The sequence below is a fragment of the Manis javanica genome, chromosome 5, assembly GCF_040802235.1.
Source record: "Manis javanica isolate MJ-LG chromosome 5, MJ_LKY, whole genome shotgun sequence".
NCBI classification, from domain to species: domain Eukaryota; kingdom Metazoa; phylum Chordata; class Mammalia; order Pholidota; family Manidae; genus Manis; species Manis javanica.
The window spans coordinates 113382127-113405424 of NC_133160.1; the positions used below are offsets into that span (position 1 = coordinate 113382127).

At 34.5% G+C, this 23298-nt stretch overlaps 1 protein-coding gene across 5 annotated transcripts in view; it reads left to right on the forward strand.

Annotated features, from left to right (window-relative positions):
• G3BP2 (G3BP stress granule assembly factor 2) overlaps positions 1-23089 on the forward strand; it is a 69556-nt gene extending 46467 nt beyond the window's left edge. For 4 of the 5 annotated variants that reach the window (XM_017671580.3, XM_073237465.1, XM_017671578.3 and 1 more), the window contains exons 2-12: positions 6816-6934; positions 9173-9254; positions 10047-10220; positions 10745-10835; positions 11559-11661; positions 12164-12344; positions 13283-13381; positions 17756-17858; positions 19047-19175; positions 19734-19852; positions 20188-23089. In XM_017671580.3, coding sequence (XP_017527069.1) covers positions 6840-6934; positions 9173-9254; positions 10047-10220; positions 10745-10835; positions 11559-11661; positions 12164-12344; positions 13283-13381; positions 17756-17858; positions 19047-19175; positions 19734-19852; positions 20188-20460 — 1449 coding nt within the window. In that variant the 5' untranslated portion in view covers positions 6816-6839 and the 3' untranslated portion in view covers positions 20461-23089. The remainder of the gene's footprint in view (positions 1-6815; positions 6935-9172; positions 9255-10046; positions 10221-10744; positions 10836-11558; positions 11662-12163; positions 12345-13282; positions 13382-17755; positions 17859-19046; positions 19176-19733; positions 19853-20187) is intronic. The other variant, XM_017671582.3, reaches the window with a different exon arrangement.
• The last annotated feature ends 209 nt before the right edge of the window (positions 23090-23298 follow it).

Consider the following 23298-nt stretch of genomic DNA (forward strand, 5'->3'; position numbering starts at 1 on the left):
TATCATACAATTGTTCAACAATTTTTATTTAATCCTATTATGTGCAGAGTAATGGTAGATGCTGTAAAGAATGTCTCTTGAGCATCTCCTTGAAGCATAACACAGCCTGGCTTATGCTCTGCCTGAGCATAGAGGAGTTCTCCAACAGGAGAGGGTGTGTGTGAACATATGCACACATATTAGTAGCACTAAGTGCCTTAATAAGAGCTAAAGAAGAAATATACAAGGAAGAAGGTTAATCCTGCCTGAGGGACCTAGCTTGAAAGCCAGGTAGAACTTGAAAGCCAGGAATAAGATCTTAAGTAGGTTTTTGAAGAGTGAATAGGGGAAGGATTTGGTGATGTGAGGTTTTGAGATGATCAGATCATTCCCTAAAAATTATTTTCTCTTTAAGCTCTGGCTTGGAATATTCGCTTCCTCATTTTACCCATGTCAGATTTTTATCCTGTTCCAGTTCAAGTGGTACATTCTATGTGGTAGCGCTTGCAGCATTTATCACGTAAGAATTGTGTTTAGGAATTCTCACTCCCAGTGGACTTCAAGTTTCTTTGGAGTAGCAGATTAAGTTTATCATTCAGTATTGTTTTTTCCTTGCATAGGTAGTTTGTAGCACCTAATATAGTAGGCATTTATTTAATAAATGTTGAATGAATTTGTGTTGTCCCGCCCAGTCACCTGACTCGTTTTGAATGAAATAAGACAAAGGCCTAGAGAAAATTGCAGGTTTAGGGACTGGTGATGAGTGGCATAGTATTCTTAGAACAGAGTCTGTTACAGAGGTGAGAAGTGTAATGGGAGGTAAATTTGAAAGGTTAGGGCCATGCATTTCTGTGGAGGGCCTTGTATTTCAAACTGAATGCAGGTGTATGGATTTTACTATATACAAAGAACCTTGAGAAAACTTCTGAAGAAGAACTAAAGGATCTGATCAGTGGGAGTGGAATAATGGGACAAATTCCAGGAGACTTGTGAGTTGCAGGATTTCATAGTTTAAAGCTTAAAAAGGACAAGTCATGTAGATTTGAGCTTTAAAGCCAAGGTGATGTGGCACCGTTAACAGAAATAAACTTTCTCTGTATGAGGGAGGGATGCATGTATAGGGTTATCTATGAGATGATATGTGGGGTGAAAGAAGGAAGGGGTTAAAAAGTAGAACTTGAATTCGTGGTGGGGACTAGATAGAAATTTAGGTAGATATGAGAGCTGAAGCCATTAAACTATCTGAAATTGCCGGGTTAAGGCAGAGAGCTTAAGGACTTAAGCATCTTGATGAGAAGGAAAGTTGACTTTTATCATTGAAATCTGAAAGTGTTAGGAAGGGTGGTAATGTAAACAGGTAGAGTACTGAGGGGAGATCATTGGATTTTTGAGAATTGTGACTTTGGTCCAGAGAATTACATTCAAGGGAGAGCTCAGATTAAACTGAGAGAGGAGTGGAGAAGAGAAAGACTAATTAGTAATTTAGGGCAGAATGATTAATGAAGTACTGTGATAAAGGCCCAAAGTACTTTAAGAATTCAGAGAAAAGATACTTTATTGAGCAATCAGGAAAGATTTTTTGGGAGGTACAGTATTTTAGCTGGGCCCAAATGAATGCATAGGGTTTCAGTCATTGCAGATAGGAAGGTGTAGAATGAGTATTGGCGTGGGAGTCAAAGGTCTTAGTTCTTGTTAATAAATTCATAGAATCCTAGCGTGGGAGCAGCTTAATCTAACTGGTTGGACATATTCTATTCTGGTTGCATTACATTGAACCTAAATTAAGACTACCTTCCTCTAATTTCCGTTCACTATTCAGTCAGTATTTAACTTCAACAAAGTGAAACAGAACCAGAAGGCTCATTTTAGACTTTAAGTCTGTATTCATATAGCTTGAGATTTTTTGCTTTGAGGGCAGCCTCTTTACGCTAGTGATTCACTGTACTTCCGATTAAAAAGTAAGCAAGAAACCTAAGTACTTAGCTAAAAACTCAAGTTTTAGTCAAGGAAGGGAGAGAGGGTGATAACTAGTTGATTAAGAGTTTTTAAAAAGTTGTTACTTTGCAGTAGAGGAAATTTGAGCATATTGTAGGATATGTAGCTTATTGTGACATTCTTTTCCATCTTATTTGTGCGTATGAGTTGACTTATCCATTCTCCTCTCAGTGGGTAATAAGAGATTCAGAAAAGATGGTGAGCATTGACATAGAGCAATTTCCCAGGAGACCTAGAGTAGCTATGCTTCAGGAACTAGTCTTGGCAAATGGAGATTCTTAAAAACATTTTAAGAAACGGGAATGAGTGAGAGCATGTTAATGAAGTTATACAGGGATTTGAAATGGGATGGACAGAGTTGAAGAGTAGAATGATCTCTGAAGTAGTTGAGCTGAGTCTGTAAATAATGAGAGAAGCCAGATAATCATGTTGCTATCTGGATGAATAAATAGGATTGATGTTATTTTTAGTTGATGAGGAGGAGAAGAGTAAATTTTACATTGAGCATACCCAGTATGACAGCATTCACCACATTTTCAAGTGTTAGTGCGAAAAGTGGGGTTTAATACTTGGAATTTTCACTTTCTCTAAAAAGATGTTACATGATAATTGATCTAATCTTCTAAGGTGCTAATCTTCAAACTCTACAGTGGTGTAGTCTTGACCTGGGATCATTTCTCAATTTGTAAATTAGGGAATAAGATCCAAAAAGGTCATGACTTTTTAATGGCCATGACTTTTTAATGGCCTTAGATAAAAACCTTTCTCTCACTTCCATGTTCAGACATGTTGTTTCGTTTTGATAATTTTTTTTTTTTTTTTAAGAAATGGAAGGACTCATCCCAGAAATTACTTACCTATAAGTTGGGTACTTTGCTGTAATAAAAGTAGCACCATTTTTGTAATTCCATTTATCCTGAGTATAAATTGGCTCTTTAGTCTTTGCTGTTGACCCTCCTATACATGGTGGCTATCCATGAATTGTAAACACAAACTTTACTTTACTCAGTTTTCCAAGTCATACTTCCTACAGCTACCCAAACCACATTGTTTGGTGCTTCATCTATAATTTATCCCTGATACTTCTTTGATGCATTTCTTATTTATTGAGCCATTAATTTTCCTACTCCTGGGAAGAAAATGGGAAGTTGGGCAAGATGGCAATTGTTTGTGTAGAGCACAGAAATTGGCTTGTCTTTAAGAAAATGAAAAATTAGCTTGTCATTAAACAAATTTCTCTTAATACCTTAACTTTCTGATTGATGTGGTTGATATCCATCAATCAATTATATTTAAGCCCTCTAAATTGAGTCACTTTAAATCAGTTATGGTAAAGAAGTAACTGATCTGTAAGTTATATTTAAGTTGGTATAATTGAAACACAATTCTGAATAACATCTTCATTTTGTTTTATGAGAGCCTCTTATGAATAGCCATTTGTTTAGGCTTTGACCAGATTAGTATTGCCTTGTCATATTCACCACTTGAAGTTCACTTTTTTAGTTGTTCTTTTGAAAAAGTAATAACCTACTGAGTAATGATTAAGTAAAAGTTAACCTCCACTGTCTGTCCTCCATGCCTCTCTCTGATCTAAATTGATGATATGGCCATTGTACTTTAGTGACTGTATAGGTAGTACACAATTGGAAATCTCTCTTGAATTTTGTTACAGTAACTCTTTGGTGTATTTCAACCTGTCTTTAATGTTGATGTGGGTATGTAGTAACTTTTTCTACTTAGATTATATGTAAATGATAAAAATGGTAGGTGAATAGAATATGTACTTTATAAATGTGATGGGAGATTTGAGATAAATGGTAAAGTGTCTCTGTAGAAAATCTGGAAATAGGAAAGAGAAAAAAGGAAAAGGGATCCTCCAACTGAGAAACAATGGAATATTTCTTTCATTGACTGAACAAAACTTTTGCACATAATTATTCCAAGGATAAAGTTAGTATCTTTCCTGTTAAGTGTGTTAGTGTTGTTTTAACATCAGTTGTTACTGTATTAAAGCATGTATGATTTCTACATGTTAGTTACTTTACAAAATTTTACTTGATGGGTCTACTGTTCTTCACCCTTCCCCACCATTCAAAATAAAAATACTATGTTGCTTAGCTTTGTTACTTCAAATGTAGCAAATGGAGTCCTTCTATGCATTAATCTTCAATCCTTACATTGAGGGTTTTTAGGTTTGGGGGAAACTTATGGTACCCCAAATGACAGTATCTGCTACTGCTTTGTGAATTAACATTTTAAAAAATCAGTAGGTTTAAACCATTGTGGAAAGCACTATGGAAGGTTCCTCAAAAAACTCGAAATAGAAATACCATTTGACCTAGGAATTTACCCTAAGAATGCAGCAGCCCAGTTTGAAAAAGACAGATGCACCCCTATGTTTCTCACAGCACTATTTACAATAGCCAAGAAATGGAAGCAACCTAAGTGTCCATCAGTAGATGAATGGATAAAGAAGATGTGGTCCATATACACAATGGAATATTATTCAGCCATAAGAAGAAAACAAATCCGACCATTTGCAACAACATGGATGGAGCTAGAGGGTATTATGCTCAGTGAAATAAGCCAGGTGGAGAAACACAAGCATCAGATGATTTCATTCATCTGTGGAGTATAAGAACAAAGAAGAAACTGAAGGAACAAAACAGCAGCAGACTCACAGAACCCAAGAATGGACTAACAGTTTCCAAAGGGGAAGGGACTGGGGAGGATGGGTGGGAAGGGAGGGACTAGGGGGGGAAAGGGAGGGGCATTACAATTAGCGCACATAATGTGGGCGGTCCGGGGACACAGGGAAGGCTGTACAACACAGAGAAGAAAAGTAGTGACTATAGCATCTTACCACGCTGATGGACAGTGACTGTAATGGGTTATGTGGTGGGGATTGATGATGGGGGGAATCTGTTTACCACAATGTTGCTCATGTAATTGTACATTAATGATACCAAAATAAAATTTAAAAATGAGTTGGTCTAATTGTATGGAGTACAGAATTCATGGTAGAATGATGATGAAGAGCAGACTAACAGGATTCTGGCCTGGGTTTATTCTGACTTCACAGCTAAGGTAGAAATGGCTGCGTGAGACGAACTTAAGGGATGAGCCACTGTTCATGATTTTTTTCCTTTTTACAAAGCTTATTCTTAAATGTTCAACAGGCTCCAAGACTACACCTCATTTTTTCTAGTTATAGGGCAACAGATTTTTGGTAGAGAATCCAGATGTTAAAACAAGAATGAAGTAAAGCGTCACTATTGCCTGAGTGAAGCAAAAAGGAACAGTTAACTTTTTGCCATTTCTTAATTCCACCTGTGGCCAGGGGAACCCTTCCCCAGGGCCCATTCCTTTTGGCTCCTCCAGCTTTTTCTGCTTCTCTTTTATGTTTGTGTTTAAAGCCCTATATTCCTCTTAACATTTCCTTAGGCTGCTTCATGGTTTTCTTGCCTCTTCCCTATATACCCTGCCACTGGAAGTGGTGAGTTAACTATTTTTGAGAGCATGTAAGGCACTACCTAAAAATTAGAACATATTTTCGGTTTTTTTGGGTAGACTGAGAGCTTCAGGACAAGCTCTCAGTTTGTTGCAAAAAAGGAGAAACAGGGAACGTAATAAGAAATAATAGAGCATTAAGTAAAAGCTGAATGGGGGCAGAGGAGTCACTAGAATTCTATAGAGCTACAGTCCTGTCTGTATGCTGAGCTCTGATTGGTACCAGATTTTTATTAAAAACAGCATCACAATTGTAATACATGGTGGACTGTCTTTGGCTATAAACTTTTGTTTAAAGAAAACCGACAATTTTTGTTAAACAATTTACATTGCATCCAGGTTTGCCCAGTAGACACTATTAGATGTTCTGAAATTTTTAAGTACTTTTAAGTGTAGTAGGAAAGGCTGCTTTATTTTATTTATACACACACACATACACATACTTTTAAAAACAAGCAATATTCAAATATTCTCCCTTTCCTAATGTTAATAATTTTAACTGTTCTGGGAACTGTAAACAAATTATTTACTTTAAATGATGGAAGATTGCTTATATTTTTATTTTGTACTTGTTTTTCTTATGCTTATCTTTGAGATTTCGGCTTAGGGTTACTTTATCATCGCAACTAACCCATCTGTTCCCTGTTGTCTGTTAATATTCCATGACAAAGCTGCTTGAGGGATAGAGTCTTAGAGTCTTCTTGTTCTACATTAGCCCATTTACTATAAACAGTACCTGGCTTGTAGTTAGATGCTTAACTAGAGGAAAGAAAGCTTGGAAAGATGTATACCAAATGTAAACTATTGTCTTGGAGTACTTGAGGTTATTGCTGATTTTCAGCAGTAATCATGATTTTGAAAACAGTGAAATCAATCTCTGTGACAGAGACTACAAAGAAGACACAAGTCAGTAGTTTACCATGATAATAAATAAAATCTCAAGTCCTGACCTGTGCCCTCTGCCCAGTTAAAAAAAAAAAAAAGCCATTGGAATCCAAGAACATAAGAGGTAACAGTCCCCAAAGGAAAGAAATACTATGGGAAGACTTGGTTATTGTGTTCCTAGTCTATGGCAGCACTGGACTCCAGGGAATAAGAGAACTGTGCTACTTTCACCCCTATTGAGGGATAGAGAAATCAGGAAATACAAAGGGGAGATGCAAATGTTAGAGGTCAGCAGTAGTTAAGGAACTTGATTTATTATTTTGCTATTGTAAGGTACTTTTTAATGAGTGATATTTTCTTTATTCCCATTTGTAAGGCTAAGAAAACTTAATGACAGTTTATAAAGATGACTTGTTAATACTTATTCTTTTTTTTTGCTCCCTTAGCATTTGACATTGTGCAGCAAAGAAATGGTTATGGAGAAGCCCAGTCCGCTGCTTGTAGGGCGGGAGTTTGTGAGGCAATATTATACTTTGCTGAATAAAGCTCCAGAATATTTACACAGGTAAATTTTAGATGTATTGTTTACAATTTTTATTTTTTGTTTTCTTGAATATGAGTACATATATTTTGTCTTCGCTGTCTCCTCATCTCCTATCAGTATCTTTGCAAACCCTGTCCAATATTTTAACCATCTGATGGCTAAAACCAGTATTTTCAAGTTTTTGACTGAAATCCACAGTAAGAAAAACATTTCACATCATATCTCTCTATATAACACATTCACATCTATACATAGGCATATACAGTTACATACAGACCCTGGTGTTCTTATATTTCATTTAAAAAAAAAACCGTGGGCATGATCAACTAAGTGGTTCCAATCTACAATTTGAAATCACAGATGCATATTGTCTTTTTAACTTTTTTATAGCAGTGTTCGGATATGAATCAGCTAAGTGATTGTACTTGTGAAAATTTATTCTGATTGATCTGTAAAATAGTATCCCTTGGTAAAACAGCAATAGCAGCCTTATTTACTAATTTGGAAAGAAGAGTTGGACATCTGTAAGCTTATTTTTTCCAGAGATTGAAATGAAAGTGGTTTATATTATTAATATTTATAATTTTATTCTTCCTGGTACATTTTTAGCAGGTGGAAGGTAAAAGTAAGACTTTTGTGACCATTAGGCTTTGGCACATGTTTGTTGTAGCACACTAGCCAGGTGAGGTAAGGATGAGTAGTTATTGCCACTTCATGCTTTAAAGGCTGTTAAGAGGACTTAGGTGCTTTTGTCAAGGTCTTTATAACTATGCTAGGTGTTGAACAGTTAGATTATGCAGTGTGCCTTACATTGTTAAACATATATGTAATATTCCCTGCATTATTTCAGAAAATGTTAATATAACTACCTTTCTTCCTCAAAAAACTAAGACAAAATACCCATGTATTTTTCTAATTATAAAAATAAGGATATTCTTGTTGACCAGTGTATTTGAGGGAGTTTGGGGGGAAGTATAGTTTATTCAGAATGTAGATATTAGCATTTTCAGCATTCTTTTAAATGAGGAACTTTTTTCCTCATTTCATTCAAAAAAAGTGAAATTTAAAACAATAAGTCTTTTCTACCATAATTTCAAATTACAACACAAACTTCTTTTTTTATACTCACCTTATATAATGAATTTCCTTATTAATGAAAACCTGGTATGTTTTTAGTTGTTAACACAGTGAATATCCTTACACATGCATTTTTGTGTACCTTTCTAGTTCTTAGGATAGGTACCTAGAAGTGTAATTGTTAAATCAAAAGTGTGATCATTTCTAAGACTTTTCTTACCCACCTGTACAGCCAAATTGTCCTCCAGAAAAATGATAGCAGTTTACATGCTTGCCAGTAGTACATGAGAGAAAATAGAATAAACTTAGAAATATGGGTAGTGGTTAAGAGCATTGATTCTGGAGCCAGACTGTCTGAATTCATGTCTTAGGTGCCCCACTGGATAGTTGAGTGGCCATATGGGAGTTAGTTTAACTTGTTCCAAACCTCACTTTGCTCATTTAGATAATAGTGCTTATTTTATGAGGTTAGGAGGGTTAAATTAATCAATATATGTAAAGCCCTAAGAATTTTGCATAAAGAAAGTCTTATGTGTTTTATTACAACAGGAGCCCAGTTCCTTTATAAAAAAAATTAACTGTGGAAAGATGCTAATTCTTACTGCTTTAGGGACCACCAGTGAGGCACTAATTTATCGTGTACTTGAGAGCCGCATAAAAATATTGAGAAACTAGATTCTGAAATAATGTACATTGTTTTTACTTGATCTCTGAAAAATTTCAATCATTTTAAGTCTAACTAAACTGTTTTAAATAGCATCTGATGCCTAAACAAATCTAGATCACTGAATTTCTGTATTTGAAGGGAGGAAATGGGTCAATTAATATACACCATCAATATTTAGAATGTCTCATATCAGTTTTTTTAATATCTCATTCTTCACCTAACAAAAATAGATGATAATACTAATGACTGAGTATATATATATTCAGTTTGCCAGGCACACTGAGAACTCTATTATTACTTATTTAATCCTCACAATAATCCTTTGGAGTAGTTACTGTTCTGTTTTACAACCAAGGAAGCAACTTAAAGACCATAAGTAAACCTGCTCTGGATTACCCAACTAATGAGTTGGTAGAGGTGGACCTAGAAACTAGGTCTGTTTGATACCAGAACTTGTCTTGACTCTTAGACTTCTCTTGGTAATTGCATTTTAATCATTATCAATGGTTTTGCAGGTTTTATGGCAGAAATTCTTCCTACGTTCATGGTGGAGTAGATGCTAGTGGAAAGCCTCAGGAGGCTGTTTATGGCCAAAATGTAAGTATCAGTTTCATATGCATTTTGGTGGCATTTTGTTTTATATTAAGAGATTTGTAAAATAATCTTCTTGTGCCCATGGATTTCTTCTTGAATGTGATCACTAGTTATAACTGGAATTTATGTTTTAATTGTCGAATGTGCTTTGTGTTCTTACAAACATCCATTTTGTATGAAATCCAGTCTGTTGTAATGGACGCAAAGGGAAAGATGAGATGGTTTATATCCTAGGTACATTTTATACGCGAAACAGTTGAGATAACCTATTAAGTTTATACAAATGTGGGCTGAACCTTATGTTACAGGAATGCACAGTAGTGTATGATCCTTATGACTTTGTAGAGGATGTGGGACTTCAGCTAGACTCTGAGTTACAGGATTTGGCCTTAGCAAACAAGAGGAAATTGAAGTAGAAGAAGGCATCAGCAAACATACAGTGAGGTAAAATTATCTGTGAGGTCAAGGAGTAGCTGAAACCGTTTGTGTGACTGACTGAATACTTAATACAGAAGAATGGGAGAACTCTTGTATAGAGCCCATATTGTTGCGTGAACATAATATGAGATGGTCATTCTGATTTTTTTTATAGAGAGGTGACATATTGAAAACGGTGTGTTTAGGAACATCAGTCTGGCAGTAATGCATAGCATGGTAGAATGGATTCAAATGAGGCAAAAAAACTAAGTAGTTAATATTCTGAGCTTGTGAGGAAATCAGTGGTCTGTAGTATTATATAGGAATTCAGTGTCATAAGAGTGTATTTCCTCCTCTGCTCTTTTCCTTTGTATAAAGGATATACACCACAAAGTATTGTCTCTGAACTTCAGTGAATGTCATACTAAAATTCGTCATGTGGATGCTCATGCAACTTTGAGTGATGGAGTAGTTGTCCAGGTCATGGGTTTGCTGTCTAATAGTGGACAGCCAGAGAGGAAGTTTATGCAAACCTTTGTTCTGGCTCCTGAAGTAAGTTTTCATTTCACTTAATTTTCATTTATATAATTTTATTTGACTGTTATTACTACTTGCTTCAAGTGTCCAACAAGTTTCTTCTTAGAGGTTTAGATATGCATGTAGCTATTTTTGAGAACTGTTCATATAATCTGAGTTCTGTGTACGTCTGTGCACTTAACTATTTAGAAGTAAAAATCAGATACTGGTACGTATGTGTAAATAGATGATTAAGATTATAGAAATAATACCAGAAGTATATTATTTAGTAGGTTACATATTAAACAGAATGGAAAAGTTCCATGTGTTAATTCATCCTGGTTCTGTTATACCGAGTAGCCAGTTCTTGAGATCCAATATTCTTTGAATGATCTGTGGTATTTGCTTTATATTAGTATCATATCATGTTCAACTTTGGAAAATTATATTGCGTCTACATTACTTTCGTAGTATTAAAAAAGAGATTGTGTATGCCATATAATTTGTTCTTTTTATATAATGCCACAATTATGGAATGTTCGGATGTTGTTCTCCTGTAGGGGTCTGTTCCAAATAAGTTTTATGTTCACAATGATATGTTTCGTTATGAAGATGAAGTATTTGGTGATTCTGAACCAGAACTTGATGAAGGTGAGGCTACTTTCAAGATAGAAGGGTTTGTTAAATATTTTGTTTGTTAAATATTTTGTTCATGTCTTTAATGACATGAAAAGTAAGGGATGTAAGAAATTTTTCATCTTTGTAACTGAGGAAAACCTTTTCTCCTTTTGTTACTTTGTCTTTTGTTACAAAAGAAAAAGATGTTCATTACAGGAAATATAATAAAAGTTAGCTATAGGGGAAAAAATTCTCATCAATCTCATCTTCTATAGATAACCAAAAGTTTGGTACTTAGAAAATTTTGTTGGATCCTATATTTAACTACTTATTTTTATAAAAATGGAATTATGCTGACTCAGAGCTTGCATTTTTCCACTTAATGTATCTTTGTTGGTTCTCAATTTTTGGCTATGCGGTAATTAATTGATTTTGTATTGATTGTATATCATTTTATTTCCTTTGTCATTATTGCTCTATTTATTCAATAGATGTGATAAATGAAGCTGAGTTATGGCACTGATAACATTTCCTACCCATTCCTTTTCTTACCAGTTGAGTTTTTTTTTTTTTTAATAGAATAAATACTAAACTTCATCTTGCTTGCTCTTTAGTTTTTTAGAACAGGGAATATTGAGTGCCTTTGTAAGAAATAATGCCAGTGTTTTTCTCACTGTCATATCACTTTCTTGAACATTAAAAAAATATCCAATCATTGTTAAACCCCTTAAGAAGAGTTGTGTTATGTATTGTCAGAATCAGAAGATGAAGTAGAAGAGGAACAAGAAGAAAGGCAACCATCTCCAGAACCTGTGCAAGAAAATGCCGACAGTGGTTACTATGAAGCTCACCCTGTGACGTAAGAATTAGTGTGCAAGACCAAATTTGGCCTAAACTACAGTGTAGTTGCAAGATGGTTTTTGTTCCTAGAATTATTGTTGGAAGTAAATTTTTGATAAAGCTACCAGTCAGGAGTATCTGAGTACTTAGTTTGTATGTGCAAGTAATGTGGGAAGAATTCTTTAATTCAAAAATAGAACATGGTTTGACCCAAAACAGTAATCAGTTACTGATCATGCAGTGTTGGGGACAGCACAGGGAGTGAGCATTTTATTTTTATAAATAATAGAGTTATTTAAAAATGTTAATTTAATAATATAATTTTAATATAGCAGGGTTAAAAGAATGCAGTTTAGGAACATTAATTATTCCCTTCTGCCATCATCTAGTTAGTTATTACTGGACTTTGCTTCAAAACAGCTTATTACTAGTTATGACCATTATTAAATTAGAGAAATACTGAATTGTAGATTTGAACTGATCATTTTGCTTATACTGAAGAACAAAATATTTTATTGTAGTAATGGCATAGAGGAGCCTTTAGAAGAATCCTCTCATGAACCTGAACCCGAACCAGAATCTGAAACAAAAACCGAAGAGCTGAAACCACAAGTGGAGGAGAAGAACTTAGAAGAGTTAGAGGAGAAGTCTGCTTCTCCTCCTCCTGCTGAACCTGTGTCTCTGCCACAAGAAGCACCTAAGGTTAGATCAAAGGAATTCTTTAGACCTGTAACATTACACTTTCATATTTGGTGCTATTAATGAAGCATGACCTTTGTTTACTATAGTAAATTGGTTAATGTAGTAAACTATGCTTTTTTATGTATATGAAAGAAGTTGTGGGGTTTTTTGGTGACCCTGAGGCAATTCCTTGTATTTTTCCCCCTAAAAGATACCCCTAAGAGTGAAGCTTAAGATAATTCCTTGTCTGTATGTAGTGTTTAGTATGTTACTAGAAATTATTTGAGTCTCTGTATAAAGCTGAGTCGCTCTTCCATTCTGTATTAAGTCCTTTACACATGTATACAGCAGGAGTCATGACAAGTTAGTCTGTTATTAAGAGGAGATACCTGGTTTAAATGGGAGCAGTTTCCTTATTAAAACAATTAAACTATCTTGGAAAAATGAGTGACACCAATAGTGTATCATTTAAGCCTACCTAAAACATCTTTTATCTTTCTGTAAAGTGGAAGGTTAAAATATATTTGGGTAGTGAGAGGAGATTCTTTGTTCGATTTTGTGAATGTCAGTTTCCAGCTAGTACTCTCTTCTTTACTGTCCTTCCCCTTAACATCACCGCACACCCTATCTTCTCCCAAAAAGGGAAATTGGTTCCTTAGGTTCTTATTTTCTAGCATGTGTAGTTAGTGGTTTTGTTTGCTATTTGCTTATCTATGTAGAGCATATAGGAACTTGCTTGTGGATTTATTTAGTAGTCAGACAATCAAATGATTTTGTATAATGAGATTTTGAAAACTGGCACATAGACTGGCATGTGTGTGTGTGCCTTTCTTTTAGGAGTCATCCAATATAGAGCAGTAGTTTAGAAATGAAAAGAAAATATATATTTGGAAGTTTCCCTTTAGGAATGTTGGTGGTTTTCCATGATTAGTAGTCTAGGTTTGTTGCATTTCCTGCAGGCTTTCTCCTGGGCTTCAGTGACCAGTAAAAACCTGCCTCCTAGTGGTACTGTTTCTTCCTCTGGAATTCCACCCCATGTTAAAGCACCAGTCTCACAGGTAACCAATCTGTGAACACATTGGATTGTATCCTTGTTACATTGCCAATTGCTTATTTTTTTAATAATTTTTAAAAATGAGTCAATCAGAAACTGGATTAAATATACAAAAAAAATTGTATTGAATGTCAGTGCACCCACTTTAGATGCCAAATCTCCATTCATCATCTACATAGGTGGTATTTGGGGTTTGGGTGTGTGAAATACAGATTAAGTTGGTTTTACCAATATATATAGATAAGATATGTGTCTATATATATATTCATTTAATATATATATATCATTTAAAAGACTTCTTAAAATAAAAAAATTACTCCTTTTTAAAAAGTTTAAACTTTTATTTAGCAAAAATATTTTAGGGAAGAAATTTGGAACAACACAAAGTGCGGCATTACAAAGAATCATTGTTTTAAAAAAACAGAAAATTAAAAAAAAATAAACTGCCTAAGCTCTCAGTCTGTAAGTTGTTCACACAGTTTAATTGAAGCCTGTACCAACTTATGACTGTAGTGTTCGCCGTAACTGATTATTCCAGGATTCTGCTTTTGTCTGTTTGTCATCTTACCCATTTAAGAGCTTTCAAAAACACTGAAAATAAAGACACTATCTACCTGATGTATTTATTAAGTATAGGTTAGAATTTAACCTAATTCTAATTAAGTTCATAGGCACAATTAAAGGATGTCTACTTCTTTCCCCTGCATTTTGAGTCAAACATCATTCCACTAGAATATTTACATTTAAAATGGTTAGTGCACATGAAATTGTATACAACCTCTTACTATATGCTCTAACCAGTGAAATTTTGAGGTTTCAAAAGTAGCCAGTAATTATTAGGTCTTTCTGGTGTAGGTACACATGATTCCTGTTTTTGTTTTTGTTTTTGTTTTGTTTTTTAGTTACTTGCTCAGAAAATGTTGAGTAATACCGCAAATCAAAAACCAGAATACAATCTTAAGAAAATTAATTTGCCTAAATATTGATTGTGCTTTTCAACCCATCTGAAGACCCAACAAGTGACTTCTGAATTTTCTCTTGAATGCTTCAGGGTTTTAGAGGTTCCAACCTCCCTGTACAGTCAAATACCCACATACAACTGGACTTCCTAAAAAGTTAATAGTAGCCTACGGTTGACCAATAGCCTTACCTATAACAAAAACAGTTGCTTAACATGTTTTGTATGTTACATATATTATATACTGCGTTCTTAAAGTTAGCTAAAGAAATTTTTATTTCAAGTTGTCACAAATCTCAAAATATTTCCCAGTATATTTATTGAAAAAAATTCATGTGTAAGTGGACTTGTGAAATTCAAGCCTGCATTGTTTGAGGGTCGACTAACTACTTGATTTTGTTTCAGAAGTTGGCTACATTTATTTTAAACTTATTGCTAGTTAAAAGTAAAATAGCTAATGCTTATTATGACTTTAGTACATTCCAAGTGTCCTGCAAAGTACTTCATGTTCATTCTCATCTAATCGTCACCAACCGCCGTGTGAGGGTGGTCAGTATTATTATTCTTACTTCACAGAAAAGTAACTTGAGGCCTAGAGTCCTTCCCATAAGTCAGACAGTTATATAAATAATAGGCCTGGACTTTGAATTCATGCAGTTGGACATCAGAGTCCATACGTGATTCATGCAAATCTATAGGTTTCTTTAGCCCTCTGGAGAGCAATGTATCTCTGTTTACATCAAAGAAGAATACTATGTTTAATGCATGTCTGAATTATATTATATTAGATTCTAACCTCTTGCCCAGGAAAAAAAATTTTTTTTTAAGTTTCGAGGTTATTTTTGTTCTAATTATGGGAAGCTATTTCCCAACTCAGCATCTTATTAAAGCAAAACTTCTGTGTTTATAATTTAAGCTTTTAAAAGAACTTCCTGACCTTTTTAGGCTATATCTAGAATGGATTTATGGGTTCCCCCCCCCCACTTGATTTAATACATCAGTTTTATTTTGTTACTTTGGTGTATTATCCATTTCTTTAACACTTTTAATACAAGTTATTAATAAGGAGAATTAAATCTAATTTTGGGGTACTGGTAAACATTAATTTAGAATTAGGTAAGTTATTTTCGTGGTAAAAAGTTCAGAAATTGATCAGTTCACCTAAGTAGCCTATGTTTGTTAGTTGTGGTTTTACCTGCTGTTAACTGACTTGATTTGATGTGGTTCCATTTTTCTTTTGTATTCTGTTTGGCCTTCATTTGCGGGTTTTGTCATGTGAACATACCTTCTGGTTGCATGGAATTGATTTTAAGGCCCTAAAGTAGTAAATGGTATGTTAGCCATTTTATATTGTTGAAATAAATAGTTTTAATCATGAGATGGAGTCCTGAAGAATTATGAGTGTACAGCTGGCTTAGTAGATATATATATATATATCAGTTATTGAAAGGAATAGTGTGAGATTTTTGTTCTCCTTCTTGCATTGTCATCATCAAATACCTTCTAAAAGATTCCTATATTGGTGTATTTGTAAATTATTTGTAAGATGTTGGAAATTTTTTTAATTTGCTTTTAATTTTAAGTCCTTAAATGATAATCAGGAACTTTTCTATTTTGCTGCTTGCAGTTATTTTTGCTTCAGTAATTTAAAGAGAATTTGAGTCAGTCAGCCAGGGTACCTCAAGTTCTTTGATGATGTTTGGATTGAATGAATATGAGTTTTTTCTGACATTTTTAAATTAAGAGATTTGCATTAATTTCCTAAACACAGTAGCTTCATTAAATTTTGTTAGAGTACATCTGTTCTTTAATTCTGTTTCACATTCATTCTGAAGTAAGTTGAAATTTCTAAACAACTGCCTTCTTCACACATCACATTGTGGGGTAAATTATCATATAGTGTTTAACTCCAAATAATAGATAGCACTGGTCTCAGGGCTATAACTTAGGTTTCTTTGTCAGGCATAGAACATTCTCTTACATGTTAGAAAACTAAATAATGTGACTTTTAAATGAACCAATACTTAACTGATCATTGTGTTTAAAGGCTCTGTGCTTGATTCTAATGGGTGGTGTAGAAATGAATTAAGATATGGTCTTCAGAGGAATAAAGACATGATTGAAAAAACTGTGGAGATGTATTTTTAAGATATTTATTCAGCAAAATTCTAAAACATGGGAAGCAACCTTGTCTTGTCTTGAGGGGAACGGGAACTCTAAATGGAAGAAAATAACTGGGAAAGAGACAGGCAAATCTAAAAATTTAGTGTAGAAATTAATGCACCTTTTAGTTAACAGTGGGTGAAATTTTTTACAATAAATTACCATTTTTGAAAGAAGCATACTCTATGAAAATTGGTCTTTGCAAGTTATAATATCTGAGTTACATAAATGATTGAAGAGTTTGAGCTACAGAGCTGAGGTCCTCAGAAATGATGAGCCGTAAAAACAGGTGAATTGACTAGCTTTCCCATTTAAGGGCCTATTCTTCGTATCCTGTTGAGTGTTTCAGCATCCTTTGAAGGTGCATATATTTTATCTTTCCTTGGACCGTAAATATTTGGGCAATAGACAGCCTTGAAGAGGTTGGGAATGCTGAAAATGCCATTTATTAAGGAAAAGGTAATAGCAGATGCAGATGTTATTTTATATGTTTTAAAAATCGTTATTTTTATTCTGTGTTTAATTTAGCAGTTAGCAGAAACTTGTGGAAGGCATCTTAAATGTCCTATTATTCCCCACTGCCACCCCACAAGAATCAGTTAAGGAAAACTGTTGGGGTCAGTCCTTAAATGCAGAACAACAGGGAGCTAAAGGACTTTTTAACTATTTGAGATCCTGTATACATATTCCTATCTTTTTTTTTTAATGTGCATTTTAAGTTACAGATAGTATTTCTCAGTGCTAGAGTAAGCTAAATTGTACATTTAGAATTGTCAAAATATTTGATATTTCAGATTTATTTATGGGATAGGATTTAGAAGATACTTGTGATCACTTATATTCAGAGAGCAGCAAACTAAATAATTAGAGAGCATGTCATATATTCTTGTCTAAAGATGGCTTTTTACTTTGTGTATTTACATGGAGTGATTCATCTTGCATTTTTTTATTTTTGTAGCATTACCTTTTTTTGCTGTATCAATGTGAATGTAAATTTACTGGGAAAAAAATTGTGGTTATATAAAGCAACTTTTTGTGAGTTACATATGGCCTTTAGTGGGAAAACAAAACCTACCCTACAGTCCTACATTGGTACAGAATATTTTTATATAAAATTATTTTTCACATACCTAGGACAGTATGTTAAAACATTCCAAACTTAAAATTATCATTATGCCTGCTAGTGACTTGTTGCATTAGTTGGTTTTTCTCTTGTGGAATGTTTCTTTATAATGTGTTTTTCCCCTTGCATTGTAGCCGAGAGTTGAAGCTAAGCCAGAAGTTCAGTCTCAGCCGCCTCGCGTCCGTGAACAACGACCTAGAGAACGACCTGGATTCCCTCCTAGAGGACCAAGACCAGGTGAGTTTGCTGCTCTGTAGCCTTTAGCATTTAGCACTTGAAAAGTTGGGAAAAAAGAATTATAATGTGTTTAATACACAAATCTATTCAGTACCAAATTGCTTAAAAGTTTAAGTAAACTGGGAAAATTTAATCGGGGGCAAAACAACTAACTTTTAGGGGAGGATTAGTTGATGTGCCATAGAATCATGTAGTTGGGAAAGGTAAAAGAATTTTGAGACAAATTTAAATTGGTTATTGTCACTGGTTCTAAGAATTCAAAGCCGAGCTGTCAATAACCTATTCTCTTACTTAGCACTCTTATCTCTTCACAGATAAACAATAAGCACACCCTGCTTCTTCTTATTTTGATTGTCTTAGGTATTAAGTAAGTTGCCATGATTTTTGACTTGTTTCCATTGTTAGCTCATGTATGTAGCACCTCTATCTGAATTCTATAAATATGTTTAGTTTGCTTTGGGGAGGAGATGGGAGATAGGATACATCAAATTTAAAATATGTAGAATATGTAATTTTTCCCACAAAAGTTAAAATGAGTGATGTTTTGGTGACCTAGAAGTCATGGGAGCTGGGGTTTGTCCTAGCTTTGCCACTGATTGGGTTTATGGTTTTGGGTGAGAGCCTTAAATTATGAGTGTCTCTTCCACCACTCAGTTTTTAAACAAATTTTTCTTGTGTTGTGCTTTTATTTTATGCCTCATTGTGGTTTTCATGTTATTGGGAAGATTTAATAAGATGATCTATGCACCTTAATATGTATATAAGGTTGTATAAACAAGATTACTATTAAATTTAACTTTGGCTGTAATTCCATACAAAGATTAATTTGTGAATTCCAAAATGCTTAACAAATATTTAGTACAAATACACCTCACTATCTGAAATCTCTTTGATTCCTGGGTAATGGCAAGAGTTTGGTTTAGTAGGAATACTTGTAATATTTGACTTTCTTATAATCACACCAGTAGACCTAGAGAAAGGGACTTTGCAGCAATCTAGTCTATATCCTCACTTTATATTTTAGTGTCATGTTGTTTTCTAACTAACCTACTAATAATATAGGCACTTTGACCTTTGTTCAGGGAGCTCACTATCTTTATCAATACTAAGTGATTTTTACATTCATTGCTTTAAACTAGTCTTTATATGACATTGCAATCTTTACTATCTGTTCTTTCCTTTTCTCAGGCAGAGGAGATCTTGAACAGAATGAATCTGACAACCGTAGAATAATTCGTTATCCAGACAGTCACCAACTTTTTGTTGGTAACTTGCCACATGATATTGATGAAAATGAGCTGAAAGAGTTCTTCATGAGTAAGTGGTTTATTTTGCTTTATTGTAAAATTATGGACAAGAATAGAGCTTATTTTCATAGTGTAGAATTTTTTTTTTTAGCATTTATCTCTGTATCTCTAGGTACCAATCACTTTAATTGTTCAGAAGGGAGTAGAAGGCTGCATCAGATGTTTCCCAGTGACGGTAGTATTGACAGGCCTGTTTTTATAAAGGTTTAGAATGACTTGGATGAGTCAGTCTTTAATTTGGAGATGGGATTCGTTTGGTAAATAGAAATCAGAAATAGAAAATATCATTGTCTTTCTAAAACTATGCAGGTAACTTTCCCTTTTAATGAAGACTAATAAAGATGCAGAAAGCTAACAAAAAACAAGCAGTCAGACTAGTTAGTGTTAGCATCTTAGGCGAACGAGATCTAAATGAGCAAATGAACCTTAGTTGTTATCAAGTCTGGTGGCAGCTAGCAATTTTTACTTGGAAATGATAGAGGCAGTTCGTTATTCATCCTGAACAATTAAAGCCACAGGGTATTCCATTAAAATATTTTACCCGTTGGCATAATGTGTATTTTCACAGGTTTTGGAAACGTTGTGGAACTTCGCATCAATACCAAGGGTGTTGGCGGAAAGCTTCCAAATTTTGGTTTTGTGGTTTTCGATGACTCTGAACCAGTTCAGAGAATCTTAATTGCAAAAGTAAGTGACTTAAAGGGGGAAATTCAAGACTTATTAGTCCTGTTGCATATAATATACTTTGGTGCTTTTTGAAACTATAGGAAGTCTTTTTTAATGGTAAAGCTGAAAATAGTTCACTGTGAAATGGTATTTATGCAAAGAGTAAAGATTTGTTAATAATTTAAAGTCTGAGGTATGAATCATTTTAAATTTCCTCATTTGCTCAAGGTTAAAATAGGTTGAATATCAAGAATTTCATGAAAGTGTTTTTCTTAGGATTTTCTTATGTATATAAAGTAATATATTACCATTGTTTTATAACCTGCCCATGTAAATCTTTTTCTCTTCTTTTAAAGCCAATCATGTTTCGAGGGGAAGTACGCCTAAATGTGGAAGAGAAAAAAACAAGAGCCGCAAGAGAGCGAGAAACCAGAGGTGGTGGTGATGATCGCAGGGATATTAGGCGCAATGATCGAGGTCCTGGTGGTCCACGTGGAATAGTGGGTGGTGGAATGATGCGTGACCGGGATGGAAGAGGACCTCCTCCAAGAGGTGGCATGGCACAGAAACTTGGCTCTGGAAGAGGAACCGGGCAAATGGAAGGCCGCTTCACAGGACAGCGTCGCTGAAGCTCCACTGTTTGTCTTGGCAGTGGTACATTATTCATCGTGTTTGCATTCTTGTTAATTTTTTTTGGCTTTGGAATGTGACACAGCCTTTTGATCATTTCTTTGATGTGAAAAGCATCTTTTTGGTTATCAGTTAAAATTGAAGTGGACTTTATTTCCCCAATTCCACAACAGGATTTACATTGTTAATTTATAAATCTAGACTTGGAGAATTAAGGACTAAGAAACGACCATATCTTAAACTATCTACAACAAAATGAACTTAAAAGGACATGCCCAAATGAATTCAGGTCCTTTGAGTCAAAAAAAAAAAATCCTCTGCTGCACATTTTGTTTAAGTGTTAACTATTTCTGCCTGTTCATGTTGGAAACACAAATAGTGCAATTTGTGCAATTGGAGAATCTTGCCTTTTTTCTTGGCTGCCCCCAAAAATACAAACTAACAAAGTTGTTATGCACTCATCAAAATGCGCTAGTGGGTACTCTGAACTCATTAACATTGACATCTGCAACAAGAGGCAACAGAGGGGGAAAAAAATCTCTTCTTTTTTTCCAGAAAGAATAGTATATGAAATGATGAGGGCATTTTATCTGCTTGTTGTGACCAGCGTGTGTACACATAAACCTTACCAAGACTACAAGTATATTCCAGAAGGAAATCATTTAGTTATGAACTAAAAAAGCAAAAATCAGAACTTCAAATGCTATTGTCTTCAATATTAGACCGATTTAGTAGCTGCATATCTAAGATTTTTCTACCTGCCCCTCTTCAGTACAGGGATGGCTGGCTGCTCAACACACTCCTCCCCTTTTTCCTTTCTTTAAGCTGTGTACAGTGAAAATTGTCTTTACTGTATTTTTGTTCTCTGGTAATGTAATAAGCATGATGGTGCCTTCTATTAATACATCATTCCAGTCCTGCTGGTAATTTTGTACAGTATAGTGTATGAATTGCTGTGCTGCAAAGCCACACAGCTGCAAAATGTTGAGAAATCGAAGTGTATAAAAATTGCAGTATCTTTAGGATCAGTAAAATTGACTAGCATATTATTGACCTTGTTCTTCAGTTAACAACTTTGTGTTCTCGTGGGAGGGAGTCTTGTGTGTTTGGGAGGGAAAAGGAAGGAGGAAGTCAGTTATTTGAGTAAGCCTCTTGTTGACTTTTCTCTTAGCATGAATATGAACGTTGAAGCCCATCATTTGAGAGGTGCTTGGAAAAGTCAGTCAACTCCACATACATTTTTAGGGACATTTTAAAAGCAGTCAGATTCCATAAATGGCAAGTAAACCTGAAGTGAGGATACTGCAATTTTCAGAGAAAAGAACAGCTCTTAAGTGTTTGCATTTTCTATTTGGGGGACAGGGAACTGTCATTTTGCACAATTCTTAAACAGATGTCAGCACCCGAGTGGCTCTGAATTTAAGTCTGGGACGACATCTTTTATTTTTACATGAATCTTTAAACAATTCTGTGAGCAGAGTTTGTAGCTGCTGGATTATTGTCTGTCTTTATAGCAAGTTCCAGTAAACCGCAAGTATGGCAAAAGATATCCAATTTTATGCTTGGAGGATTCAGTACTTAAAAAACCAGTTTCTGACGTTTCAGGCTAGGAATGGGGTAAATAAGTGTGGCCACTTAAAGCTGCTTGTTAGCATGGAAGACTTCTCCATTGTATCTTAGTGAAAACAAAAAATGCACTTGACATAATAGCAGACTGGTTCCAAATTATGAAACTGTTTGCTATTTAGTAAACTAGTAAATGATGCATACATTTTGTTTTTCATGTACGGGGCAATATAAGTAAAATTAAATCTGTCCTCTTTTCCCCTTGAATGAGGTCTTCCATGTTTGAGGAAAAGTCTTGCACTATTGCATATATATTTGGGGACACAGATTTTTCAGTTTCCATCTGAGGGGTGGGGTTGGGCTTAAGGATTTTTTTCCTGTTTGAAACACTTTTACACTTTCTAATGTATAGTACTTGAAGTTCTTACCAATAATTCTGAGTTTTAAGCCTTTATTCAAACTACTTTTAAATAAGTGGTTTACCGTCAGTGTTTTTTGTTCTTTTGTAGCATGTTTTTCCTTTACTCTTTTATTTCTTTTCCTTCCTATTTTATAAATACATATAATTTTCAATGTACGATATTGCCCTGCCACCCATGAAAACTTTTCTGGCACCAAAAGTAATGACACATGTTAAGTGTAACAGCAAATTAAAGAGCCATTCAGCTTCAGTCTTTACATACCATGAATAAACCATTAAAACATCACATGGAGAAGTTTACATGGTGATTGTTCACCTGCAGTACTGTGGACTTATAACATTTTGTCCCCTTTTCAGTGAACCAGAGTAAAAATAATCATCTACCATTACTGTTATTTGCCAATTTTTTTTTTTTGATGGTAATATTCTATCCTTATGACACTATTGCAACCAAATTGGCTTTACCATCTTGGCTTTAGTAGGTATAGAAGACAATGGATTACCATCTTTATTGCTGTAATGTGTTAAGCATTATATGCTAGTAGAATCTAGTTTAATTGTTTCAGGTGGAAAGTATTCTTTGAGTTTCCATTTTTGAATGTGTTTGGACTAAACAATAAACTACTGATGTCTGCAGTGTTTATCTATGTCCCTAATTTAATCTGTAGGTTTGTGTTCCAAATATTTTCTCCTAATTGCATCTCATACAACCTATGTGGAAATAATTGTCCTAAAACCAACTGCTTATTGTTTGTGAAATTTGATATATGAAGAAGTAAAACATCTAAGACACAATGTTAAAGATTTATTCTGAGTTTGGTTAGGTAGCTGGTAAATGAGTTAAAAGAAT